At 42.2% G+C, this 26493-nt stretch overlaps 2 protein-coding genes across 4 annotated transcripts in view; one reads left to right on the top strand and one right to left on the bottom strand.

The window, feature by feature from the left end:
* LOC144781485 (uncharacterized) overlaps positions 1 to 2998 on the bottom strand; it is a 126944-nt gene extending 123946 nt beyond the window's left edge. The window contains exon 1 of the mRNA XM_078660361.1: positions 2780 to 2998. Within this exon, the coding sequence (XP_078516487.1) occupies positions 2780 to 2803 (24 nt within the window). The 5' untranslated portion in view covers positions 2804 to 2998. The remainder of the gene's footprint in view (positions 1 to 2779) is intronic.
* Positions 2999 to 3184: 186 nt separating this feature from the next.
* The window catches only part of LOC144781483 (E3 SUMO-protein ligase ZBED1-like), an 86063-nt gene continuing 62754 nt past the window's right edge, over positions 3185 to 26493 (top strand). For all 3 annotated transcript variants that reach the window (XM_078660360.1, XM_078660358.1, XM_078660359.1), the window contains exon 1: positions 3185 to 3553. Coding sequence is in view for 1 of the 3 variants with exons in the window: in XM_078660358.1 (XP_078516484.1) it covers positions 3530 to 3553 (24 nt within the window). In the remaining 2 variants the exon portion in view is untranslated. The remainder of the gene's footprint in view (positions 3554 to 26493) is intronic.

The following is a 26493-nucleotide window of genomic DNA, read 5'->3' as shown; positions in this document are numbered from 1 at the left end:
AAGACCACCTTCACACCTAACAGAGGCACTACGACAGAGCCAGGTGTCACATCTACCCATTGACGCAGCTATGGACACTAAAGATTAGGTCAAATCTATAGTGTTTGAAATGAAACCCTGCCTCATATACAAACACCACAACTACCCATTAGGACAGACTGTAGGACAGTCTCTATATAGCAGATTGGATATGGTGGAGCAAAACATTTTTGAGCTGGTGGATTGGTCCAACACTTCTAATGAGACAATGCTGTGCATGAAGATGGTCCTTGCAGTTACAAAAATAAAGTACAAATATCTTGAATTGTATTCTAGACACAACAATATTAGCATTCTTGGCCTTCCAGAATCCAACACGAGAAAAGCTGAGCTATTCGCGACGAACTTTCTTGCTGAACTGCTTGTTCGAACTCAGATCTCTGATAACTACCTGATTGAGGGTAGCAATATATACCTGGCCTGCAGACCTATGCCTACGGCAGTTCCTAGGTCAATAGTCGTCTGTTTTCCAAATTTTAGGGACTGAAATTCTGTCTTCCAATTAATCACAAAGAAAGGTAAGTTAAAGTTTCATGGCAACCCTTTGTCCCTAATTTCAGATTCCACCACAGCAGTACAGGGGGCAAGAATGTTGGGATGTTAATAGACAGCTTCCTTCCATGAACAAGCATGAAGTGCTGTGCCGGCCAAGTTGAAACTTCACCACAACAGAAAAACATGTTTAACAAGTCCATGAAGGCAACCAATACCATTAAGACTCACCTTACTGATGGGTAGATTGTGTGTAAAAGCATATTTACTAAAGATTCAGATATACATGGTAAACCAGACACTGCATGATATATTGTATAGTTCCGTAGTTCCATATAGAATGTTGAGCAGAGGTATTTTGATGAACCAGTTTATAGCGATATTTGGTATGACACAAGCCTGCTGACACCCACCTCACCCACCAAATATTATGCTCCAGATTGTGCTGGGATTGGGCAACCTGAACAGCTTAGAAATGTGGCCATTTAAAAAATGGGGTTACCCAATCCTGGTCTTGAACCTGGGTACAAATTGATTAAAAAAACACTGGTCCTGGACTTTAATCTGACAAGATATAAATCAAAAATTACTGTTTGGCATATCAATACATTCATGAGCTTCTGAAAAAAAATGATTTATATGCTCACAGTACTCAATACATTATTCAGAAAATATAAGAAAAGAGTGCAACAAAACATAACCTCATCCAACAGGCATTTTATTTTCATGTCAATTGGTGAGAGAGGGTCAAAAACATTCTGACAGTATGAACTTAAGTTAAAAAGAGGTTGCTCCAGAGGGAACGTGCATCAAGGAAGGGTGCTCAAGTGAGAGGGTGGTGAAAGGAATTCAGTTAGGTGACATGGGAAGCTTTATACATTTAGAATTTGGACTGGTTGTAAATCACCGCCAAGCTGTGCGTGATGTAGAATCCTGTGTATGGCGATATGGTGCAGCCTTCTATGTAGTTCCGCCGTCATTGCGCGTGACCAAGAGCTTAAATTGGCTCACTCGGTATGAATCCGAAAATATTGGGTGGGGTTAAAATGCATGTTGGATGAGGTTATGTATTGTTGCACTCTTTTCTTAAAGGACTAAAGTTAGAAGGGAAAATATTTGACTAGGACAAACCTGGTTGGTATGTCCGACCCTTGCTCCATGGTGATCAGTGTCAAATAGCACGTAGGTTCTGGTCACCCATAACTATCACCGTCTTTGTGTTATTCCTACTTAAAACTTTAAAAATTAGTTCATCAGTTTCCACTTATTGGATTTTTGTCATGCTAGTCTCATTTTCTTTTTTAAATGTTAATCTATTTTTGAACTCAATTTGTTTTTTTTTGTATTTTACATTTCAACTTTATTACTGTTTGGTACTGCATAAATACTTTACACATTGCCCTAAATTATGCCTGACTGCTCTGCACCAAAGCTACCAGGAGGTTAAGCTCAAGTTAATTTAGTCACTTTTAGGGTTCACCATGACGACAAGGGCTGTGATTATTCATTGAGGTTGGTAGGCACCCACCCCGAATAGTAATCCAATTTGTTACAATAAGGAACCACTTCTCTGCTCAAGATGCTGCTAGGCCTAACCGCACCTTCTGAGTAGCTGCCATAAACCCGACATGGGTTATGCTGGTAATACCCAAGGTGTGGGACAGGATGTATATGTAGACTTGACATTTCAATCTGTCTGGTACTTGCTACTCACAGTAAGTTGCCTCTAGAGCTGCATGGGCCTGTAATCTACAAAAATATGGATGCTGACACTACAGTTGCTAATCAGAATTCTCTAATAGACGAGTGGGAATAAAGAACAGAAGAGAGCAGAGGTGTAAGTAAGAAGCCTTTTAAAGCTGTGGAGAATAACTATGGGAATTAGGCACAATTCCATTCGACCTTTGTCCATACAATACCCTATAATAACAACATTCGATTGAAGTGCATACAAACTCTCAAATCAAGAAACTGGGTCCTAAAGGGAACCATGAGACCAGCGGAAATGAGGGCTATTAAGGGTCGGCGGTATCAGCGTGTCGACTGTGACAGCGGGATGTGTGTAGGTTAGGCTTTAGGGATATTTAGGCCCCCAGTTTAATGATCAGGGTGATGTAGCAGTGTGGGTCAGCCTGATACGAATGCAACCTACTGCAGTGGATCTAAAAAACGGATTTCCAATGTACAAAACTGATCATTTAGCATTAGTAACAGCTCAGCTCCCCGGAGCATCCCTTACAAGACTCACCCCATCTTGGTCCTGACAAAACATGTTCCTTCCGTGATCTTGAATAAAGCTTCCCTCTTTTGGTGGTCTGGAACGATACGCTCAAATGTCAAAACTAAAACAGCAGCTGGTTATGTCTTGATAACAAATTTTAAGCACACCCGAGACAAACAAACACGTCTTCCTGGTGCACCTTGCCGACTATCGACCATATCTTTCTTCTGCGCATGCTTAGAACACGAAACACTGCCGCGGCCACACGAAGCTAATGAAAGCACACTGAGCATGCGCACACGGCAGCTGGTATCAGTCGCCGGAAAGGGCGACGTTGCATTATTAGGCACAACTCTAAATAGGTAGTCTGAGACAGGAAAGCTATCTATCTTCTTGTACCGAGCATGCTTTACAAACCAGTCCCTTGCCAATAAAGATGGCCGGGCCGCTGTGGGGTGCTAGGCGCGTTTGCCATCTATTTAGCTTTGCTTTTCCACAGGGTTGTTGGCACCAGAAGGGTCATGCGCACTTGATTTCACTAACCACAACACGACAAACTGCTGATTAGTGTTTTCCACAAGAGCGTGGCATACAGTATGCTTCCTTTGAGCATGTGCCGATGGGTAGTGACTCAAGCTGAAAGCATGAGTAATGTATAAAATTTGATAATTTACAGCATTGGATGGACGCCGATCGCTTTGCCCTTCTCAGCAAACGTTGTGATACTCGTGCAAAGCTTACATTTTAAACTGAATTTGGCACAAGTTCATTGGAGAGATGTCTCTGAAGGATTCTGATAAGGTTAGTAATGTGATGTCTAGGTTGGCTGTATTTGTATATGCATGTTACAGTTCACAACAGCATTAGAGCGTGCATGATGCAGTTGGCAACACGTTGCACTCATATGTTAAGTTTGTGGCGGAGTCAGCTTTTGAAGAAAGTATGGCCTATTCACACACTGCATGATGTATGCATAGTAGAACGAGTAAGGTACTACAAAATGCTATTCACAAACCTACTTGCTAAGGTTCCACCTCAGTCTTTCCTATCTTTTTATCTGCCATGATATCCGCCTCTACTGCGGAGTCTGTGCACACATAAGTATATGTTTTTATAGTAAATGTGTGAGGGACAGAGGGAAGTGGCTGGGAAATGGGGACTACTTACAAATAAATGGGAGGGATTAAGAGAGGAAGGACTAAGGAGGGGTTTAGGGAGTGGCATGCTTTACCCACTAAAGAGTAAGCCAATTGCTACCAGCAAACTTCACTCTTAAAACTACTAAAGACAATAAAGACCCAAATCAGTACCAAATGCGCTCCGGCTCAGAGCTAAAGTAAGTCCAGCACCACATTTGGCCAGTCACTTTGTAAGACCATCACATACAAATCAACGTAGGCATTAACTTAAAATAAAAAACCCATATGAAATAATGTCAAATTAAAGCCAATTATTTAGAATATTAAAAAATATAAATGCATTTAATTTAAAGTTTTAAAAAACTAAAACATATTTATGTAATTGTAAAATAGTTTAATAACTTTTTATTTTAAATGTTAATGTAACATTTTATATTGAAATGCAATATCATTATCAGGGGTGTGGAATTTAATAAAGTATCTACTTGTCAATTGGGCAGGTTGCTTCAGAAATCTACATGTCCTGTAACAAAATCCACTTGCCCCTTTGGTGCCATGTAGTGTGGCGACAAATTCTGGCAGCAATCCCATAATATATGAGCTCTGATATAGCCTCTCCGATTATGCCAGGATTCATACCATAGTAGTGTTTGAATACTTGCAATCCCCTTTTGTTGCCACGTTTCCGCAGATCTACTTGATAGTGGGGTTGAAGGTAGTAGTTAGCAATAGTTCCAGGTTTAGAATGCTCTTTTGAGTCTGTGCAAACCCACTAACTTGCATGTTTTAAGGGTTTTCAACAACTCTTCTTTGTTTTTTTCCCATACTGAGAAATGTTAGAAATGTAATCCTGACAATGGCAGACGTTAAACTTCTTCCAGAGTTGGGAAAAAGTAGTTGGAGGGAAAGTGAACTTGAAAACACTCAGATTTTCGCATGAGCAAATCTACACATGCATATTTGCTCATGCTAAAATGCAGTTCACAAATATTTTCTTGGAGTACTATTTCTTGTCCTACTTCTGTAAATTCTTGGGAATTCACAAAAGCCTTATAGGTGCATTTAATGCAAGGACATATACCATGGGTGCACTTTTGAGACTTTATTTAATAATTGGGCACCAAATTTGGTCTGGCATTGATCGTGACTTTTTGTGTTTATTAAAATTCTCTCTCTTTCTCTGTATCTGCTGGCTTCACTGTGAGTGACAGCATTCTGCTTGTTCACAAGGAGCATATCAGCACACAAAGTAGTTTTGTTCAGTGCCAGTAATTACTTTGGCAGTGTGTGCTTTTTTAGACCAAACATATTTTTTTTTGCTTTTGCCAATGTTTGTTATAATTGCGAGGGCCCACCACCTCCCACACCAATAAGGTTTTACAAAAATAATGCTAAAACATGTGACACAATGACAAAACTAAAAAGCTGACCAACAATTTAAGACCCAATGCCATGGCCACGCGTGCTTATTTTTGTTTCCTATAATCCTGTTGAAACTGGTTACACAGATTTTCCATTAGGAATATATTTGGGGCTTTCTGCCTGTAGATCGCGCTAAAGAATTTTTGTGTATAGTAAAAGAGGGTGGAGGGTAAGGAGGTGCAGCACTCTTGATCAGAAATACCAGTTAGAGGGTCCATAAGAGGAGAAAAGGTAAAGGGACAAATTTCAATTATATAAGCAAAATCAACCATCAATACATTTAAGCCATCCGCCCTCCTTAGGGAAGTGAGCTTATGAGTACTATTCCAAAGAACTCATTTAAGGGGGAAAGGGAGACAAGGGGAGTGGTGGGTCAGAATATTGGGCCCATGACGGGTAGGGCCTGCAAAGGGTGATTGGGGGATAGGAGGCACACGAGGGTGTGGGGGCTTGGGGGAAAAAAGGGAAAAGTTGCAGTTAGTAAACATTTCAAATCTGCAATTCAAGGTAAAAAAGCTTTTTGAACCTTAATTTAGTTTTACCATTTAGGCTCTACATTGAACCGGAATGGCAGTGCAACAAATGATTAGATTTGCCTCATGCAATATTAATTGGGCTAACAACCAGACAAAATTTAAATCTACACTTCAGTGGTTGGTATCGGCACACATCCAGATTATTTTACTCCAGGAGACACATTTAAAAAAAGAATCGTCCCCCTGCAGTCTACCCCGATATATTTCTCAAGCTTTTTTTGCTTCAGCGGTGGCAGCAGTTAGGGTGGTGTAGCAATTTTGTTTACACGTCATTGCAACAGAGAAGCATTGTAGATTATTAAAGATCCTAGTGCTGTGTGGATTATTGTTAGTGGAAAGATGGGCAACCAGATCTTTCAGATAGTTAGCTTCTACGGACCAACAGCCGAGGATGTAGCTGCCCTCGAGGGTCTTAAGGACACTCTTTGGCAGCTTTCTGGCTATATTGTCATAGAGGGAGATTTTAATTTACTGCAGAAGTTACAACTAGACTCCTCATGTAAGAATAAAGCCCAAAATAAACCCAGAGTAGCTATAGGTGTGGCCACTTTAATGCAGGATTTCGCTTTACTTCTTCTTGGCGAGTCCAGCGTCCTCAGACACGCACATATACCTGTTTTTCCAAAAGATTCAACTCCGCTTCGAGAATTGACTTTTTTAAAATCTTGCATCACTGGGAACGCGGGTAAGACTTATAGTCTTTCAAATGCATTTTCTGACCATTCGGTTCTGGTGATAGAGATCAATGTCAATCTTGCTAGGCAAGAATGTTCTAGGTGGACATTAGATAAGACTTTTTTTAAACGAAGAAGAAGGAGTTATGAATATGCAGGCTGAAATTAAGGATTTTTTAAAAATAGATAAGGGATCTGCCTCTTGCATTTCTAGCTGGGAAGCTTGTAAAGCTTATTTTAGGGGAGAGACAATATCTTATAAAGCCAATGTATCTAAATTAATGAAGAATACTGCTGTGGTCTTACAGGGTGATCTAGATCAAGCAGTTCATAGATACATAACTAATTGTTCTCAAAATACGAAAAATAGATTAGAGAAAACCAGACATGATCTAAAAACCATATAGGATTCCAAGATTATTGTGAACCAAAATATATGCTTTCAGAAATTGTATGAAGAAAGCGAGCTTGCTGGCAAGTTCCTGGCATGGTCTTTAAAAAAGAGAACAAATAATACTATGATTAGATCAATTTTCGATGAAAAATTGAAATCAATCAGTTGACCAAATAGCGGATATCGAGGCTGTTTTTCCTCTCATATTATAAGAAAATATATCCGTGCCTATCTTTGCCTTCCTCGGCTTCTATAGACAAATTTCTTAATTCTACGGAGGTACCAAAATTCAGCGATGCCCAGCAAGCCCATATAGTAGCTCCCATTACAGTCGAGGAAGTCCAAGAGGCCATCAAGGATTCCCCTAACCGGAAAGCATGTGGCTGAGATGGCTTTCCGGACAAATTATATAAGGCATTTATGTCTCATGCTAGGGCACGCTCTCACATAAAACAACGGTACAAAAGGGGGTGGTGATGGACGGAGCATCTGAATCAATCAAACATTCACACCCAGTCAAAAGATCTGGGTTTAATCCATCACCGTTCTTTAGCCCACTCTGCCACCCCAGTTCAGACATGGCAATATGCAAATCAGTCTGACCCTGTGCCTCAAGGGAACAGTCCAGCCCGAACTGCCAAGCCATGTCTTCCCTGGACCGGAAACAAGCTTCCGAGGACCGGTTTCTGGCATTCCAGCCGTCTTCAGCCCGGGTTGCTTGAATCCAGTGGCAAAGTGAGCAAGGGACTCACGTCTGAGCATACCCTGCCACACTTATGGCGGCCAAAAGCGGTACAAAAGGGGGTGGTGATGGACGGAGCATCTGAATCAATCAAACACTCACACCCAGTCAAAAGATCTGTGTTTAATCCATCACCGTTCTTTAGCCCACTCTGCTACCCAAGTTCAGACATGGCAATATGCAAATCAGTCTGACCCTGTGCCTCAAGGGAACAGTCCAGCCCGAACTGCCAAGCCATGTCTTCCCTGGACCGGAAACGAGCTTCCGAGGACCGGTTTCTGGCATTCCAGCCGTCTTCAGCCCGGCTTGCTTGAATCCAGTGGCAAAGTGAGCAAGGGACTCACGTCTGAGGGTAACCATATAGTCAGATATCCTCCAAAAGAAAATCCTCAAAGAGGCGTGTGTAGGAACACACGCCTCTTTGAGGATTTTCTTTTTATAGCCTCTTGCTTGAAACCTTTATATGCTTTCTACAGCTGCTTGTTGGTAGTCTTCGATCTAGTGCTATTGCGTTTTATACGCAATAGTTCCCCATACGGAATGCTGTTTTTCAGATTCACTGGATGGCTGCTCCTTGCATGCAGCACTGAGTTTCCCGCTGTGGGCTTCCTAAACAGTGCTGTTTCAATTTTTTCATCTGCCACAAAGACCCTCAAATCCTAATATGTAACCTCTCTGGATCTAATGTTACTGGTAAACTGAAGGTTTAGATTGTTTGTATTCAAATGATCGATGTATTCCATTGCTGATTCCTTGCTACCACACCAGATCAGAAAGAGATCGTCTATGTATCGCCTCCAACGAATCGTTCTCTCCACCCAGTGATCGCATGAGTCAGCCCATTCGCATAGCTGGGGGCGAAGCAGGCCCCCATGGCAGTCCCACACTTCTGTCTATAAATTTTGTCCTGGAAAATAAAGACCATGTTATGTAAACAAAACCTTAAAAACTCAACCAACATTTCACTGTGCTCAGAAAATTTCTGAGGGCGATTTCTCAAAAAATATTTAATAGCAGCAATCCCATCCTCATGAGTAATGCTTGTATATAGACTAGCTATATCAAGTGTGATCTTCAAAAAATCAGGTTCCCATAATATCCCTTCAATGTACCTCAAAAAGTCCTTAGTATCCCTCGTGTTTGAGGGTAATTCGAGTACAAAGGGGAACAAATAATGATCAATAAATTTTGACATGTTCTCCAGAAGGCCACCAATCCCGGTGGACTCTCCTCTTCCTTGTGGACCTTCGACAGATGCAAGTGATTGAATTATATATTGTATACAGATGAATTTGAACTGTATATGAACTTTCAAATTATGCTTTGATGCCTGATGCAAAGATGGCGCCCATGAGCCTGACCTGTCGCCCGGTAATGATGTATAAATTACTAGATTCGTGTACGGCGGCCGCCAAACACTGACGAAGGCGTACCGCTGAAATGCGTTTGTTTTCTTATTTTGTGCCATTAAATCCGGATGAAGGATTAACCCCCTGGGAGTGCTGGTGTTTATTTGCTGGAGCGTTGAGATTGTACTCGTTTCCAGCACCCGCTACTGAGTGAGTGAGCTAACGGCAAGAACCTAGAGCATCACATATATATATATATATCAAGCTCCGTGGGGATGGTCTAACAATGAGCGGCACGCTAGAGTGAGAAGCTTTTCCCCAAGGCTTGCGCAGTGAGAATTAATTACATACACCTGACTCTCGCCGCCAACGCGTTTCGCATAATCACTTCTTCATGGGCTTCAGACACTCAGAAGGGTGCATTGTGGTCATGTAAGTCACTTCGTTTGACATCATGACCCACAGTTTGTTTGTTTCCTGAATGGATGCTCGCCCGCTCTTGTGTTTCAAAAAGGCTCTGCATGAGCCCCTCCTGCCGCGCAGTCCCTCAATCCAGCTCACTCTCCACCTAATGAGCTCGACTTCACTCGAAACTCTGTGCCCCCTGCAGCAGGGGTGGTGCCAGCTCAGCGGCAAGACGGCCGCTAATAGATCAATCTCCGTGGGGATGGTCCAACAATGAGCGGCATGCTAGAGTAAGAAGCTTTTCCCCAAGGCTTTTTAATGGTATGGGCATGCGCGGTGAGAGTTAATTACATACACCTGACTCTCGCCGCCAACGCGTTTCGTATAATCACTTCTTCATGGACTTAAGACAGTGAGAGGGGTGCATTGTGGTCATGTAAGTCCCTTCGTTTGGCATCAGGACCCACAGTTCCTTTGTTTCCTGAATGGATGCTCCCCCGCTCTTGTGTTTCAAAAAGGCTCTGCATGAGCCCCTCCTGATCAAGCTCCGTGGGGATGGTCCAACAATGAGCGGCACGCTAGAGTGAGAAGCTTTTCCCCAAGGCTTTTTAATAGTATGGGCATGCGCAGTGAGAGTTAATTACAATTTGAACTTTATATGAACTTTCAAATTATGCTTTGATGCCTGATGCAAAGATGGCGCCCATGAGCCTGACCTGTCGCCCGGTAACGACGTATAAATTACTAGGTTCGTGTACGGCGGCCGCCAAACACTGACGAAGGCGAACCGCTGAAATGCGTTTGTTTTCTTATTTTGTGCCATTAAATCCGGATGAAGGATTAACCCCCTGGAAGTGCTGGTGTTTATTTGCTGGAGCGTTGAGATTGTACGCGTTTCCAGCACCCGCTACTGAGTGCACGAGCTAACGGCAAGAACCTGGAGCGTCATATATATATATATGATCAAGGGAGGGATCTCCCGAAACGCGTCATGGCGGCATTGGCAAAATAAAATAATGCACTAAGAAAAACCTGGGTCTACTCTTGTATGTTCGAGTTTTGGATTTGAAGTAAAAGGCGAGTTTGGATATATATATATATATATATATATATATATATATATATATATATATATCAAAACAAAACCCTTTCAGGCATAGAGTGACGCATAAATTATGCAACAAAGAAGGAGAGAACTCTGGGTAGGTCTCAGTTTAGGTGGAAAGCAGCTCCAGTTAGAGCACTCTCAACACCAGCGACACTCTAGATCTGCTTACCTCAAATGTCTGTTTTTCTATCAAAGTTTTTAAGCATAGGATTAGCATGAGAGTGCTCTAACAGGAGCTGCTTTCCACCTAAACTGAGACCTACCCAGAGTTCTCTCCTTCTTTTTTGCATAATTTATGCGTCACTCTATGCCTGAAAGGGTTTTGTTTTGACTTAATACTGGGTGCTCCCTTGTGTCTGAACAAAGCTATACCGCTCTGAAGAGCTCTAATTAGAGCGAAACACTGTGTCAGGGGTTGCTTTTACTCATATCAGGTTGGCTTGAGTTGGTATTTTACCAATTCAAAGCTGTAATATTGTGCCTGGAGTGATAAATGGCTTTTGTTATTTTACAGCTCGGCAAGGACTGCACTGTACTAGTCCTATGCTTAAAGACTTTGCTGTTTAAATGGCAAAAGACTTTGTCATTTTCTATCTCTGCGTGGATAGCACTGTGCTAATCCTATGCTTAAAAACTTTGATAGAAAAACAGACATTTGAGGTGAGCAGATCTAGAGTGTCGCTGGTGTTGAGAGTGCTCTAACTGGAGCTGCTTTCCACCTAAACTGAGACCTACCCAGAGTTCTCTCCTTCTTTTTTGCATAATTTATGCGTCACTCTATGCTTGAAAGGGTTTTGTTTTGACTTAATACTGGGTGCTCCCTTGTGTCTGGACAAAGCTATACCTCTCTGAAGAGCTCTAATTAGAGCGAAACACTGTGTCAGGGGTTGCTTTTCCTCATTTCAGGTTGGCTTGAGTTGGTATTTTACCAATTCAAAGCTGTAATATTGTGCCTGGAGTGATAAATGGCTTTTGTTATTTTACAGCTCGGCAAGGACTGCACTGTACTAGTCCTATGCTTAAAGACTTTGCTGTTTAAATGGCAAAAGACTTTGTCATTTTCTATCTCGGCGTGGATAGCACTGTGCTAATCCTATGCTTAAAAACTTTGATAGAAAAACAGACATTTGAGGTGAGCAGATCTAAAGTGTCGCTGGTGTTGAGAGTGCTCTAACTGGAGCTGCTTTCCACCCAAACTGAGACCTACCCAGAGTTCTCTCCTTCTTTTTTGCATATATATATATATATATATATATATATGTTCCACCAATGAACCCCTCGGTCCAAGAAGGCACACAGCACTCTCCCCACCTCCGGTATGCATGCCTTGCTGTCACACGCGATTACATCCTTCTTCACCTCAAACACGAGACCCGAGCAATATGAAACAGAAATTAAAAAAACTGCCTGTGGCACCTTATGATGCAATAGATGTCTTCAATGAAGCGGTACTTGCGGACTTGGAAAAAATATCAAGGGATAAAATGGATATGAAATCATCCAACATTACGAGAAAAGAGTGGGAAGCGATAAGATCTCTAAAAGAGGATAAAACTATTGAAATAAAGCCCTCAGACAAGGGGGCAACATCGTGATTTTCAAGAAGGAACATTACGAACAGGAAGCCCTCAGACAATTAAAAGATAAAGAGTGCTATATCACCATATAAAGAACAGAGTATGTAAAAAGTATAACGGAATTCCATGGAATGTTGATCAAATGGAACGAAGATGGCATGCTCAATGTTGAAGAGTTCTTATTTTTACATTGTGAATCACCTATTCTACCCACTTTCTACCATCTCCCCAAGATCCACAAACATGCCAAAAGACCTCCAGGGCGCCCGATTGTGTTGTCAATTGGTAGTCTTTTGGAGAATACATCCCGCTTCATATACTCCTATCTTGCCCCCATCGTAAAGGACTCACCATCATACGTGAGAGATACACAGGACTTTCTCCGTATTATGGATAGTATTACCTGGGATGAAAACATGCTTTTAATTACATTGGATGTGGTAAATTTTTATACCTGTATAGCCCATGAGACTGGCTTAATGACGATCAAGTGGTTTCTAGATAAAAAACCAGAAAGATACAGGTCACACAACAGCATGTTACTCAGCATGATACGCTTTTGTTTATATCATAACATCTTTCTGTTTTCAAATCAAATGTACAAACAAACCAGGGGGACATCTATGGGTTTGTGCTTCTCCCCAAGTTACGCGAACTTGTTCGTGGGCTGGTGGGAGAAGCACGTGGCTTGGGCTGAAAGTAATGAGGTATGGACAGATAACATTTTAATGTGGAATAGGTACATAGATGACCTTTTTATGATTTGGCGTGGAGATCGCACCTCGGCTGAGGATTACATCGCCAAGCTCAATAATAATACTATGAACCTGAAATTTACAAGTACAATAAGCGCGACCAGTATTTGTTATTTAGATCTGGAGGTTTTATACCCTCCAAACAAGACTCTATAGAAAACCAACGGCGGGTAACGCCGTTTTGCATGCGGCGAGTTATCACCCTAAGAGTCTGATAAAAAATGTCCCCTATGGCAAATTATTACGCCTAAAAAGAAATTGCTCAGTGGAAACCGATTTTCAACAGGCCAAAGGTGAGGCTAATGACAGGTTCCGATGTTGGGGTTACTCTAAAAACATACTGCAACAAGCGTCAAATAAGGCATCTACAGTTAATAGGAGGGATCTCCTGGTGCCAAACATTGTTCCAAAGGTGGAGGAGGTGAGAATGATCACCAAATTCAACACCAAATCAGGTGACCTAGTCCACTCTTTCAAGAAAAACTGGCACATCTTGACTACTGACAGGACTTTGAAGAGACATCTTACTAAACAGCCATTAATAACATATCGGCGCTGTCAGTCACTTTCAGATCAACTTGTGCGCAGCCATTTCTCCCCAGAACCACAGCCCACTAAACGATCTAACCTGAAAGGATTTTACCCCGGCCTACGCTGTAAAGCCTGTAAAGGAAGCAGGAAAACCTTAGAATATCCGGGCAGAACAGGTGAGAATAGACCCAACAGAAAAATAAACAAACTGTTAAATTGCAATTCGGATCACACCGTGTACTGTCTGGAGTGCCCGTATAAAAGAAGATACATAGGGAGCACCATCAACCCCACAAAGCTTAGGATACTCGAACATATGCGAGCAATTGCCAACAAAGATAAAGCTTATCCGGTTTCTCGACACTTTGCGAAATACCACCAAAGCAATAGAGATCTTTTAAGCTTCTACTGTATCGACCAAGTAAACCGTCTAGAACGTGGGGGGGACAGAGAAAAGGCACTCAGGTTCTTGGAATCAAGATACATTATTGATCTCAAGACCATGACACCATGGGGCCTCAATAACGATGAGGAATTGTGGGTCCATCTCTAAACATATACATGGGACCATGTGTACTGTTAACTGTAATTGTAACTGTAATGTCCAGATGACAACTGAAAAATAAGGAAACTTCCGGCCATTATACTTATATCTCTCACCCGACTCTCCCGTATACTGAATAACTAAATAGGATACTCTTGCCCATACAGGGCCACACAGCAACAGAGATAAACAATCAATAACATCTAAGGTCTTAGGGAATTACAAGAAATGTTGATTGGGGGATACACCCGTAAAAGCTAAAACAAACTGAGACAATGTAATGTCATATCAGGACCATATGGATTGGTATGAATATCTCTGAAAATACCAAAAGTGAAATGTATGTACTTGCATTATGAATTGTTTGTTGATGTAATGTTTTTAAATGAGCACTATGCACTTTATTCTTCGCGCCAATTTGTACTTTTTACTCTGTAAATAGAGGAGAGATGCACGTTTAAAGATGGCCGCACCGTTGACAAAATGTAACACCATCGATGTCAATGATTCTAGCTTTGGCCGATAAGTTTAAAATGGCGCCGTTTTACACAAACAAACTGACACTGACGAAGCTGGATTAGCGAAACGCGTCTGTCAGGGGTGTAGGGGGGTTTGCATTAAATACACTTATAACGGATTCCAGTGTGCTGGCGATTTTTTCGACTTCATAGTTGAATGTGTTGCAATATATATATATATATATATATATATATATATATATATATATATATATATATATATATATATAATATATATATTCCACCAATGACCCCTCCACACACAAATATTAATATTTAACATATACATATTTTTACTAGCTTTTTGCAAGTACAATAAACTTTTTTACTTTTTGCTGTTCTTTACCAGAGTGTAATTTTGATGAAGGGAGTTCCTTGGGGAGGCCGGGGTAGGGATGGGTAAATAATACACCAAACAAACAACACAGCCATACTGGGTGCAAATATAGCTAACAGCAGGAATGTTACACTGAAGCACTAATGTTAGGTGCAGTGTATTATAATAAGGCATATTGCGGAGAGAAAATAAGAAATATGGCAGCGAACGTACCTGCACTTTAGGGGGCACCTGCTCTCTCCACTTGAAGTGGAGATGTTAGTTTTGCCACTGCGATTCCCTAGCAGTGTATATTGCTAATAATGTTAAGGTCATTGGTGGGTGGAACTGATGCCACCACAATTTCTGAATGTGAGCATGGGACAGGGGGCAGTGAGTATTTTGTTCTAATATCAAATATTATTATGTGAAAAAACATAAACTAAAACCAAAGGTGGTGATGGACGGAGCGTTGACAATACAAGCACTCACCCCCAGTCAACTGATCTGGGTTTAATCCATCACCGTTCTGTAGCCCACTCTGCCACCCCAGTTCAGACATGGCCATATGCAAATCAGTCTGACCCTGTGCCTCGTGGGAACAGTCCAGCCCGAACTGCCAAGCCATGCCTTCCCTGGACCGGAAACAAGCTTCCGAGGACCGGTTTCTGGCATTACAGCCGTCTTCAGCCCGGCTTGCTTGAATCCAGTGGCAAAGTGAGCAAGGGACTCACGTCTGAGCATACCCTGCCAACTTATGGCGAACAAAGCAAAACCAAAGGTGGTGATGGACGGAGCGTTGACAAAACAAGCACTCACCCCCAGTCAACTGATCTGGGTTTAATCCATCACCGTTCTTTAGCCCACTCTGCCACCCCAGTTCAGACATGGCCATATGCAAATCAGTCTGACCCTGTGCCTCATGGGAACAGTCCAGCCCGAACTGAAATGACTGTAAGAACTTGATTTGCCACTGGTCAAAAGCAATCGGCTATAAGACTATACATCATATAATGGATGGCAAATTCACAGACAATATTAGACCTGTGAATCTTTACCTAAAATGTGCTGGGGAGAAACAGTGCCTGCAAAGGCAGGGTTAAAGCTGCCTAATTACCGAAACACAAAATAGATATTACTTTGTTGCAAGAGTTGCACCTTGCACCAACACATGAGAAACTGAGAGCAAACAGTTTGGGAGGATCAGCCATTTTGCATCATGCAACTCATATTCAAGACGCTTAATAGCCTGGGTGAGAAGATGAACAAAGCTACACGTGCCACATAAAATGGCTGATTCAGAGGGTAGATTATTGCTTGTGCCCACAATAGTAGAAGAACAACATAAAACGCTTATAAACATTTACAGTTCCATCTTCGATTGCCCACAATTTTACTATGGTATGCACTCACACTTTGCACTAAGACAGATACAAAACTTTAATCGTAAACAATGTTACTATGATACACAAACACACTTTGCACTAAAACAGATACAGAATCTTTGACATGACTAAAAGTGGGGAGTCAGACATAGCGGGACATCAGAAAAGTTGAACAGTAGAGGCAGTTAATACTGTGAAATGCACTATTAAGGCATGACCTAGATTACGACACCAACGGCTAATCATTACTAGACAATCCACTGACCCCTTCTCCCAACCCCCACCGACTATGTAGTCTAAAATAAAAAAAACAGCTAATGGAACGCACACCGCCATAACTTGGGGACCTATTTCTAGAAGGGAAAGTCAAAGAACTAAAATAATACGAAGCAGAAAAAGAACTGATCAATTCACTCAACTTCTTTCTCTATTACAGAATCCATTGTATGATGAGTGGGCAATTGCCCGGATACCCAGTTGAATCCTTCCCACTCCAGAGACTTAGACATATTGTGAGCACCAATAAACAGTGACAGTTAATTACCAGAAAATACAGAGGCACAATGATGAGCCCCACATGTATCAGATGCGCAGCATCCAGAGCTCTGGCTAGGGAATTGTAAAAAAAAATATTATCTGGTCTCACTGCATCCCTGGTTCCTATTATTGACAAACTAGGCAAGGTCGAGGAAGCCCTGGCTAAGCTGACGGATACTTTGCTTCTCCAACACTTTGTATACCCTTCTCTGCCTGGCTTTTAGGCTGTTCCACTGACAAGGCCCTTCCAACTTACCTCTCATCATGCCCCTCGGTATCTGATGGTGCAACTGTTTCCTCTTGGGCCATCAGGGGTACCATCTGTACCTCTAGTCCAGCCAGGCCCACCAATGTACCAGGGGCATGCTCACAGAATTTTCCTGAATGTACTAGTGGGGACCGGGCTCAGCAGGCAAGATGGGATGCTCTGGAAGTAGGCCTGTGGGTTTTTCCCAGCTCTCAGGTCCTTCCTAGGGCCATACGTTCGCAACTGCCCCCCTCAGGCCACCCCTTACGTTGTGATCTTATGAAACATGCCCCCACTAAGCAAGAGCTCATCTGAAGAACATGAGCAATTGGCTAATACGTTTGTACACTGGGTAAACACTCGAGTGGGTGGCCACTTGCTAGGTCACAGACACATAAACCCTGTGAGTAGAGCTCCTTGGGTGGGCAACACCCCAAAACCAGATGGCAACGACTGTATCATTATTAACTTTAAAGAAAGAAGAGTGGCAAACGATATCTTGTCCAAGTTAAGTTTTATACTTTACCAGGTGCTATTGAGGCTCTTTGGTTGGGCTATTTTTACAGACCCAGGGGTGTTTGCCCACCCCTTTACCATCTGAGCCAATCGTGGCTACCTCTAACAGGTTTACTCCTGTTTTGCAATTGGAACTACAGGATTGACTTCCTGACGTAGCTACTCCCTCTAGTTTAAGTGATCCTCTAGCTGAGCCGAGCAACCTTGGAATTATACTGATTCTAGGCTTCATGTGCATGCTGGGAATAGTTCCACTCCCGGTAGTGTAGTTCCTATATCCCTAATAGGCTCTGCGCATTGGAATAACATACAGTATAGATTTGACAAAGGACTGAGGTCAGTATGTCTCTATCAAGTATATTAAACTTAATTCTGTGTGTGCCAGCTAACTCAGAGGTCACTAGAAACTTTCTCGAATAAACAAGAAGGGATTAGTCTCTGACAACCTCCTAAACATGACAACTTTGTTTCCCCTAGAATCGGAACAATATCTTCAGAGTCGTGTAAACAATAGATAACTTTTTCACTCAGTCAATCGTGCATGCTTCGTTTCTACAGAGTTGCATAGAAATAGAGAGACGGCGTTTCAATAAAAAGGGTTTATTGAACAGGCTTATTTCTCATGCAAGAGATATGAACTGCTACAATCGTTAGAGAAAGTGCGAAGTATAATGCTTAAGCGTAAACAGTAATATAAAATAATACTGTAATACAGTGGTTCCCAAACTGCGCCGTGGCTCCCTGGGGAGCCACCAAACCTAGCTAGGGGAGCTACGCGCCAAGCACTTTAATGCATTTAATGTTGAAGGGTCTGTTTGCTTCAGTTAAACTAATTAGACTTAAACGCATGATGTCAATGATTTGTAAGTGACATGCCTATAGCTGTAAACATAGTGGTTAATTGATGGCATGTTGAGGGGGATGACCTCCATATTTCACTGGATCCCCACGTTTCAACACTTCCAAAGTAAGCGGAAGATTCCTGATTAATTTTGTTACTCGTTGAGTTTTTTTTTCTTCCAAATGCATTTTACACCAATGCAAATTATCAAGAAAGTACAGTTGTACTGTCCATTAAACAAACTAAGTATTATTAAGTATTGACATTTGTACTTGAATCATAGGTACTTCCAGTACCCATTTCATTTAGTACACATACAATTCCAGACTAGCCTGCTCTCTCCTTGAGCACAGGGAAGTCAAACACCATATACAGCATAATGCCAACATTTGGAAGCAAGAAAGAGAGGACGTTTAAGGAATGTATCTTACTTGCATTGATTTGGAGGCAATTTTAGGGAGGAGACAGCAAAAATAGAGCTGTATGTGGTTTACAAAATCGTGAGTCACCCTGCTGAGACAGGAAGACTTTGGCAATGGGGCCTACATGCATAGAGGTACTATCTAACACTGTAGGTAGGATAAAAAAAACTTTGAGAGGGTACTCTAAAAAAGGCATGGGCAAAGAAGTGTATCTAGGAATATTTTATCAGAGGTGCCACCTTAGTAATACGAAACACCCTGCGTATATGATTATAATACCTTCATCAGCATCATCCCAATTATTTTCAGGGAGAAAAATGCCAGTACTCTTGAGGCTGGGCTTACATCCCTCCACCCTACAAAACAATTAACAATGGGGAGCCATGGGTAATGGCCAATGGTCCAAGTGAGCCACAGGTCGAAAAAGTTTGGGAACCACTGCTGTAATAGCATTGTCTATTGCTATGACATATATAAAATACATACATAAATAACACAGGCTAAATTACTCAACTGATGCTTCTAAAATACGCCTACCCCAGTGTACCTAACCTAGGTCTACTACGAGGGAAGAAGTAGGTGCTGCTTTAGCATAGGTTTAGTTTTGCCAAGATTTGCCAAAGGTTTCTCTAGGTTCTAATCAGCTCCATACCTTAGAATGAGAGAGGTTGGTATCTTTTTCTCGGGACTCGATTTTCCAACACCCTGCAAGGGGAGTCAGAAACACTGGAGCTGGATTCTCGGCAGGAGGATGACAGAGTTTAGTCAGTGCATCAGCTGGGTAGTTGGCTTCCTTCGGTACTTGCTGTGGCGAGCTGCGTTGTGCAAGTAGGTAGTCGAACTGCACCGAACCACACCATGCTTTGCCATAGCAAGTGAAGGTATATTTATACCTTGAAGGTGTTTAGGAATGCCAGTATTGACATAAGAGTCGGGCATACGAACCTCATGAATGAACCCCTAAGGAATAGATGTTCATGCATAATAAATGACTTCTTGGAGAAATCAATATCCAAGCAAGGGTAGTCCCTAACGGCTTAAGAGTCTGGTTTTCCAAGAATTCGTTGTGACTTAGATGAACGGATGGAAATAGCCATGCCTTTATTTGGGTAGCATGGGCTATGCCTAAATAAGGACTGGAATTCTATGCCTATATAAGGGCAATGTGAAATATACCTATAGAAGGGCATGAATCGGGAAATGCATACAGAATATAAATCGATACACAACATCCCGCTAGGGCCACCACAACTCATACCGTGCAAGCATTGTTCATAGCCTAGTGGAATATTTCTGGCTTAAGTTAATCGAAGGCCATGCTATTATATCTTTACAAGAAACGTGGCTTATTGAAGCCATTTATGTTGATGGGTATGTTACCTACCTCACACCAGTAGTTGCCAGCAATATGGGTAGGGCTAAGGGCGGTTTGACCACGCTTCTTTCTCTTTCCTTCCATTTGAAGGTGCTATGGACAAAGTGTGTCTTGATATACTATCAGATGATCTTGTTCCAGTGTTCTGCCACAAGACTGCTGCTGATAAACCTTTATAATAATGTTTATGACCACTCCAAGGCTGGCTTAGCGGGCTTTTTAGTCAAGGGCATTGAGAAATGTATCAAGGTGGCTGCGCTCTGGTACGGCTGAAGAATTTTAACTTAAAAATGTCCCAGTTATATCATGAAAATATTTGTGGGTTGGAGGATGAGGCTGGGGTCCTCATTACCCATTTTGTACATTGTCCTCTTGGTGATGAGCTGTATCTGTTGCTGGTTAAATTTAACCTTAATTTCCCTTTTGACGCTCTAAATCTTAATCCAATATTACACCCACTTTTGTGGGGTGAGATACTCCGAGCCTAATTGACTTTATTTTGCTCTCCAAATCACTAAGCGATTGGGTTTTGGACTATAATCTTGCTGATTACCCCCCTTAGTGACCACGGGCTCTTGTCTCTCTCTCTCCATGGCTCACTGATCACGAAAATCCCTGCAGTTGTTCATCCTAAATAATAAATACAACGCGTTTATTATCTTCTAGCATTCACGGGGTGATAAAAGTATGGTCTAAGGTTGATGAACCCTTTTTCTTAGCTCAGTTGATGGTTTCTACATACCTTGATTTCCAGGTCTGATAATCTGATGACTGTACGAAGGGGTGGGATTCTGCACTCCTCAGTAGCTTTGACAAAATCTGTAGAGCGGCTTTTGACCTTTTCTTTGTTCCGTATAATTGGGGACGTAAGCCACCTGAAAAGTGGTTTGATGCTAATTGCACCCAGGCACACAGTCAGTTACTTTCTGTGCTGAGACAAAGTCCTAGAGAACAGGGTGCAGTGAGGAGACATAGAACTCTGTATTGAGACACCCTTAATAGCAGGAAAAACATTATCTGAAAGGAAATGTTTTCATCATTGGTTCAGGTAAATGAACATAGGGACTGTAAGGCCTTTTGGGCAACCGTGAATCACAGTTTCTTTGAGGCCAAAAAAGACCCTGGCATTGACACTGTTATTCCATCTGATATCTGGGTTGCCTATTTTACTAAGCTTTTTATCCAATCCTGGTTTAGGGAACCCAGATATCCCTGAATATATCCCTCTGGTTCTTCCTCAGCTGCTGATTGGCACTCTAAATGTGCCCCAGCGTTCTGCTAAGTTTCCTCCAGGCTCAGTTATTGAACTGGAAGATGTTATGCAGGCTGTGGCTAGTAGTGTGGTTGGGAGTGCTCATGGGCCTGACGTGCTCACCTCAGATATGTTTAAAGCTAATATCTCACTGTGGGCCCCTTTACTGGCAAACATCCTTAATGCCGCCTTAGTTGCAGGTCCTCCTAAGAACTGGTCCCATGTGACTATTGTTCCTATTTTAAAAAGGGCACACAAATGACCCCACTGCTATCGTCCTATCTCATTGATTAACTCCACTGCGAAGATTCTGAAACAAATTTTGTTGGACCGTTTGCAGCTTTGGGCAGAGGAAGTACTCTCGGATCTGCAATTTGTTTTCCGTTTCGGACTAGGCACAGTCCAGCAGTCCTTAAATCTGTATCTGTTAATTGCCAAATACACTGTGGCTAAGTGTGGCAAGTTGTATCTAAATTTTATGGATTTATGTTCTGCTTTCGACTCAATTAAAAGGTCTAAGCTGTGGGGTATCATGGCCAACATGGAGGGGTCGATCTTTACATTGTTAACTTCCTTTAAGATCTGCACAATGATGTTACTGCCAGTGTAAGGTATTGCCCAGGTGGAGAAATTACACTAGCTTTCAGCCTGGCAATGTATCTATACCAGGGCTGTGTCCTTGCTCCTTTTCATTTTCCCTCTACATAAACAGCTTGGGGGATAAACTGGTAGCCATCAGGGCAGACTGCCCTCATGTAGGCGCTCTGAGCCCCCCCACGATAATCAATGCAGACGACACTGTCCTAATTACCAGGGCTGCAAATGGCTTGCATCGTCTGCTGGATGGCTTTTGTGAGTTTATGGCCAGTTTAGATGGGCAACCAAAATAAGACCCACATAATGATCTTTGGGGGAAGTAAGAAGGATAATGTGTCCTTTGTAGTGAACAGCAAGAAAGTTGGTTCTGTTCCTACTTGTTCCCACCTCGGCATCCCCCTGGATGCACATCTCTCTTGGGGACCCCTGAAGACCAGTTGAGCTGCTGCCTTCTCAAAAACGGTGGAGGCCGTTCTTAATTTTGCCCGCAAACGTTGTCAGAAACCAATAAAGGAACTTTCGACGGTTTACAAAACCAAATCTTGGGCTGTTGCCTTATATGGGGCAGGGGTGTGGGGCTTTGAAGAACAGGGGGCCTTTGAAATAATTGAGAACAGTTTTACTAAGAGATCGTTAGCTGTGCCCCAAAGCACTAGTTCCTTCGTTTGCCGCACTGAGGCAGGGATTGGCTATATTAGAGACTTCATCAAAATTCAACCCCTTCTTCTGTGGCTCAGAATTTGGACTAAACGCTAGACATCCTTTAATAGAGCTGTGCTTCCAGACTGCTTAAAACTCGTTCACTGTTTGAGTATCCCTTCGTTAAAGTATATACAGAATGTATGTTGTAGTATGGGAAGGACTTGTTTTCTCTCCTAGCAACATTAGCCAGCTCGATTAGGACTCTGAAGAATGCGTTTTTAGAGGGATGCCTGGAGAACAGAATCCTGAGTGCTGTAGATAAACCAATGGTCCAGACCTATATGGGGATTTGTCCGGCTGTTAGTCCTGCACCATACTTGGTGAGGGAGGGAAACATACATCACACACTTTTACTGGCGAGCTTTAGATTATGCACGGTGCACTTTCTTGCTGCCTTTTCGTCACAAGGCACATATTTTTTTTACATCTTCCTCTATGCCGTTGTGATGATAAATCACCACAAACTACCTTACATTTTATGTGATTTTGCTAATTCTATTAGATGTTGAGGAAACTTTATCTGTTGCCCATCCCCAAGGCAGCCAATATTATTATTGTAGAGCTGCCTGTATCTACCTGCAAACACTTCCCACGATTAAGATCTGCTTCTCTGCTGCCAAGTACATAGAACGTGCTATCAAGCAGAGGGTATCAGTTTTTATGTGAAGTTTTAGGAATTTTTAGCTGGATATTTAATATATGTATGTATAATGATAGCTGTATCTTTTATAGTTGTATTGATCGTCTTTTAAAGATTTGGGCCCATATGTATCAAGCAGAATTGCATTTGCAAACTCTGAAATTCGCAGAATTTCGGTGTTTGCGATCGCAATTTTACCAAATGGTGGCAAATCTGCATGCAAAATTTTGCGATTGCATTTAAGGAATCGCTAATTTTGCGATTCCTTAAATGCAATGTAAGAAGCACCAAAAAAAGTGCAATTTGGCCTTAAGAAATCGCAAATTACCACCAACTTCAAGTTGCACCCATGCTTATTTCAGGGGTGCAACAGGGTGTCCTTTTGACACCCCTGCACCCTTGAAATTGCATTCTCAATTTGCTATTCGCTAATTGCGAATCACAAATTGAGAATGTCTTCCCATTCATTCCTATGGGCCTCTAGGCGGAGGTATTCCTTAATTGCGAATCGCAATTTGAGATTCACAATTAAGGAATATGTAGGATTCGCAAAATGTATTGCAAATTTTACATACATAGCATTTTGCGATTCTCAAATAGCGATTCGCAAAAAATTGATATTTCAGAATCGCAAATGGACATGTTGATACATATGGCCCTTGATCTTTCGCTCAGATTACACGGAGGACATAGCGGACCCCCAATGAGTCCTCTCTTGAGGGCTTTTTTTCGAGGTTTTTGTCCCCTTGACTTTCGTCTGAGCTCTGTGGCAGCTTCCCTAACAATGATGTTGCACGTCTGTTTTACATATTGTCATGAACTGAGACTAGTATTTATTATGTTTTTAAGTAGATATTCAGTTTTATACTTTCATGGTTCAATTGAGCCGAAATAAAGTTAAAAATGAATGATACCTCAGTACACCCCATGGAAGTATGGCACAGAAGAATCCCTTTCCACATGAGAAAACTACCAGAAAAAGAGCTATATAAACTTGAAGCAGCAGCGACCTTTGAAAAGGTCAAAGGGGCCGTCGGGTGGGGGTTATCCATAGTAACTGCGTGCAAACCAAAACAACCAGATGAAGCATGTGCTTTGATATGCAGATACCAAACGGCAAAAAAAAGAGAAACCCACAATATTCTAGTAGTAAATTATCTCTTAACTTATGTAAATGAAGCCTAATAGTGCTCCAAAATCGACATGAAAGCTGAATAACACTAGCTGACCTAATCGAAGCTTCCAGGTACATTATCACTTTCTCTGCGCACACTGGGCCTCCGAAGATACAAATGCCTAAACTTTGAAATCTCAAGTGCTGCAGCAGAGTTCCAAAACTGCATTAGAGAGGTATTTCTGGACTTGCAGGAGTGGTAAATGCCAGCCATAACATTGTGGTATGGGTTACAACAATCGAAAAACACCTGCACTGCCTTCAACCCCTCCCATGCTGGTGACGGAACCGCTCCGTCACCAGCCACGGACGCGCTGTGCTGATGACGGAGTGGTTCCGTCACGGCCCTCTCGGCGCGCCTGCGCGGCACGGATTCCGCGCCTGCGCTGGACGTTCTGTTGAGCGGGCGGGGCCGTGACGGAACCGCTCCGTCATCAGCACAGCGCACCCGAGGCTCGTGACTGAGCGGTTCCGTCATGAGCATGGGAGCGCCTCGTGGCCCCCCCACCCCCCAACACGCTGCGGCGGAATTGCCACCGCAGCGAAGGGGTTAAGTCTGATTCCTGAAAGTCCCTATAAACAGTCTCATGCTACATCAGAGCAAGTACCTCAAATCAGAGATTTAGTTCTTTGGATACAAGTTCACCTCTGAAGGAGTTGGTGCAGATCAGCAACAGAGATGTGAAAAAAAGATAGGGTAAAAGTATCTTTAAAATGTGCAGTTTTCTAGTTGTGGTGGTGTGCTATGGTCTATTCATTGTGAAAGTCATGGAGCTACAAAACCACTGCGTGACCTGTTAAAGTTAAATGCTGTGTGATTCAGGTCCAACAAACAAGAGGCTGCTTTTCAAAGAACAAAAGAAGCCCTATCAGCTGAAATTTTACGATCCCTCCAAACCGCCAGAACTGCCAGTAAGCACAAGCCCCACCAGGTTAAGTGCCAACTTCCTTCAATAAAAAGAGAACACACAGTGGACTCAAGTAGCATATGCTATTGTGGTGCTAACCTACACAGAGCAACATTATTTACACCAGGTGAGGGAGGCCATTGTAATCCTGTGTGGGTGCGAATATTCTTTTCACATTATCTACAAGCCTGACCAAGGAAATCCAGCAGACTACCTTACACGTCATGTACACATGGAAACAGAACAGCCAGAGCAAGTCACTGGAAACAGGAATATGCCAGCATTGTAGCCAGCGCCTCAAAACCTCGCCCAGTAACAGTGGAGCACTGCTGCCACCCAGGCTTAGGAATGCCTGACAGTTGCTTAGGATGCCATACTCAGCAACACCTAGCTATCAATGTCGGGAGTGCAATTGATGCAGCTCTGTCTAATACAAAACCCTCCACCTATATCACCAATCCAGGAGTAATCTCTTTCGGTTTACTCATCTGTGGGGCCCATAACACCGCGAGTAACACACTCACTCTCAACCACACAGCTCCTGAATCAGTGATAAGTAGACGAGCTGCAAGACATGCGGGGTACCTTATTAACCATATACAGGATCTTTATACATTATATACATTAGAATTGTAATGCCTAACAGTCATAAAAACAACATCAAGGTACTCCGCTATTTGGTCGATGTACCAACTAGTAGGAATCAGTTGATGGCGATTAAGTCCAGCTCAATCATAAGTTCCTAAAACCTTCAACGTTAAACGTCATAACTTTTATTTAATAACCACAGACTCGAGTTTATATTTTATAGAATGTTATCTAGATTCATTAAGAGAGAATTTTATAATGCAAAAGGTTTATTAAACAAGCACATCCTAACCACTATTTAATACATTTAAAGCATAAAGAAAATGAAAAGTGCTCATTACCCCTTGGCCATAGGGCAACGATAGAACTGCAGAACACAGAATAGGTTCCCAAGTTGACCGTCTCTCTAACCTCCTCAATGTCTCCCTTCCGACATAGAATTTCCGCGACAGATCTAGTTCCTTCTCCCCATCAAAGTTCAAAGTGAAAAATGTTCAAAGTCTCTTGCTCCATAAAGAAAAATCGTCCCAACCGACAGCATTTCGTG

Source organism: Lissotriton helveticus, chromosome 9 (genome assembly GCF_964261635.1).
Source record: "Lissotriton helveticus chromosome 9, aLisHel1.1, whole genome shotgun sequence".
In the NCBI taxonomy this organism is placed as follows: domain Eukaryota; kingdom Metazoa; phylum Chordata; class Amphibia; order Caudata; family Salamandridae; genus Lissotriton; species Lissotriton helveticus.
The sequence above is the reverse complement of the archived record's forward strand: the minus strand, read 5'-3'. Positions and strand labels throughout refer to the sequence as shown.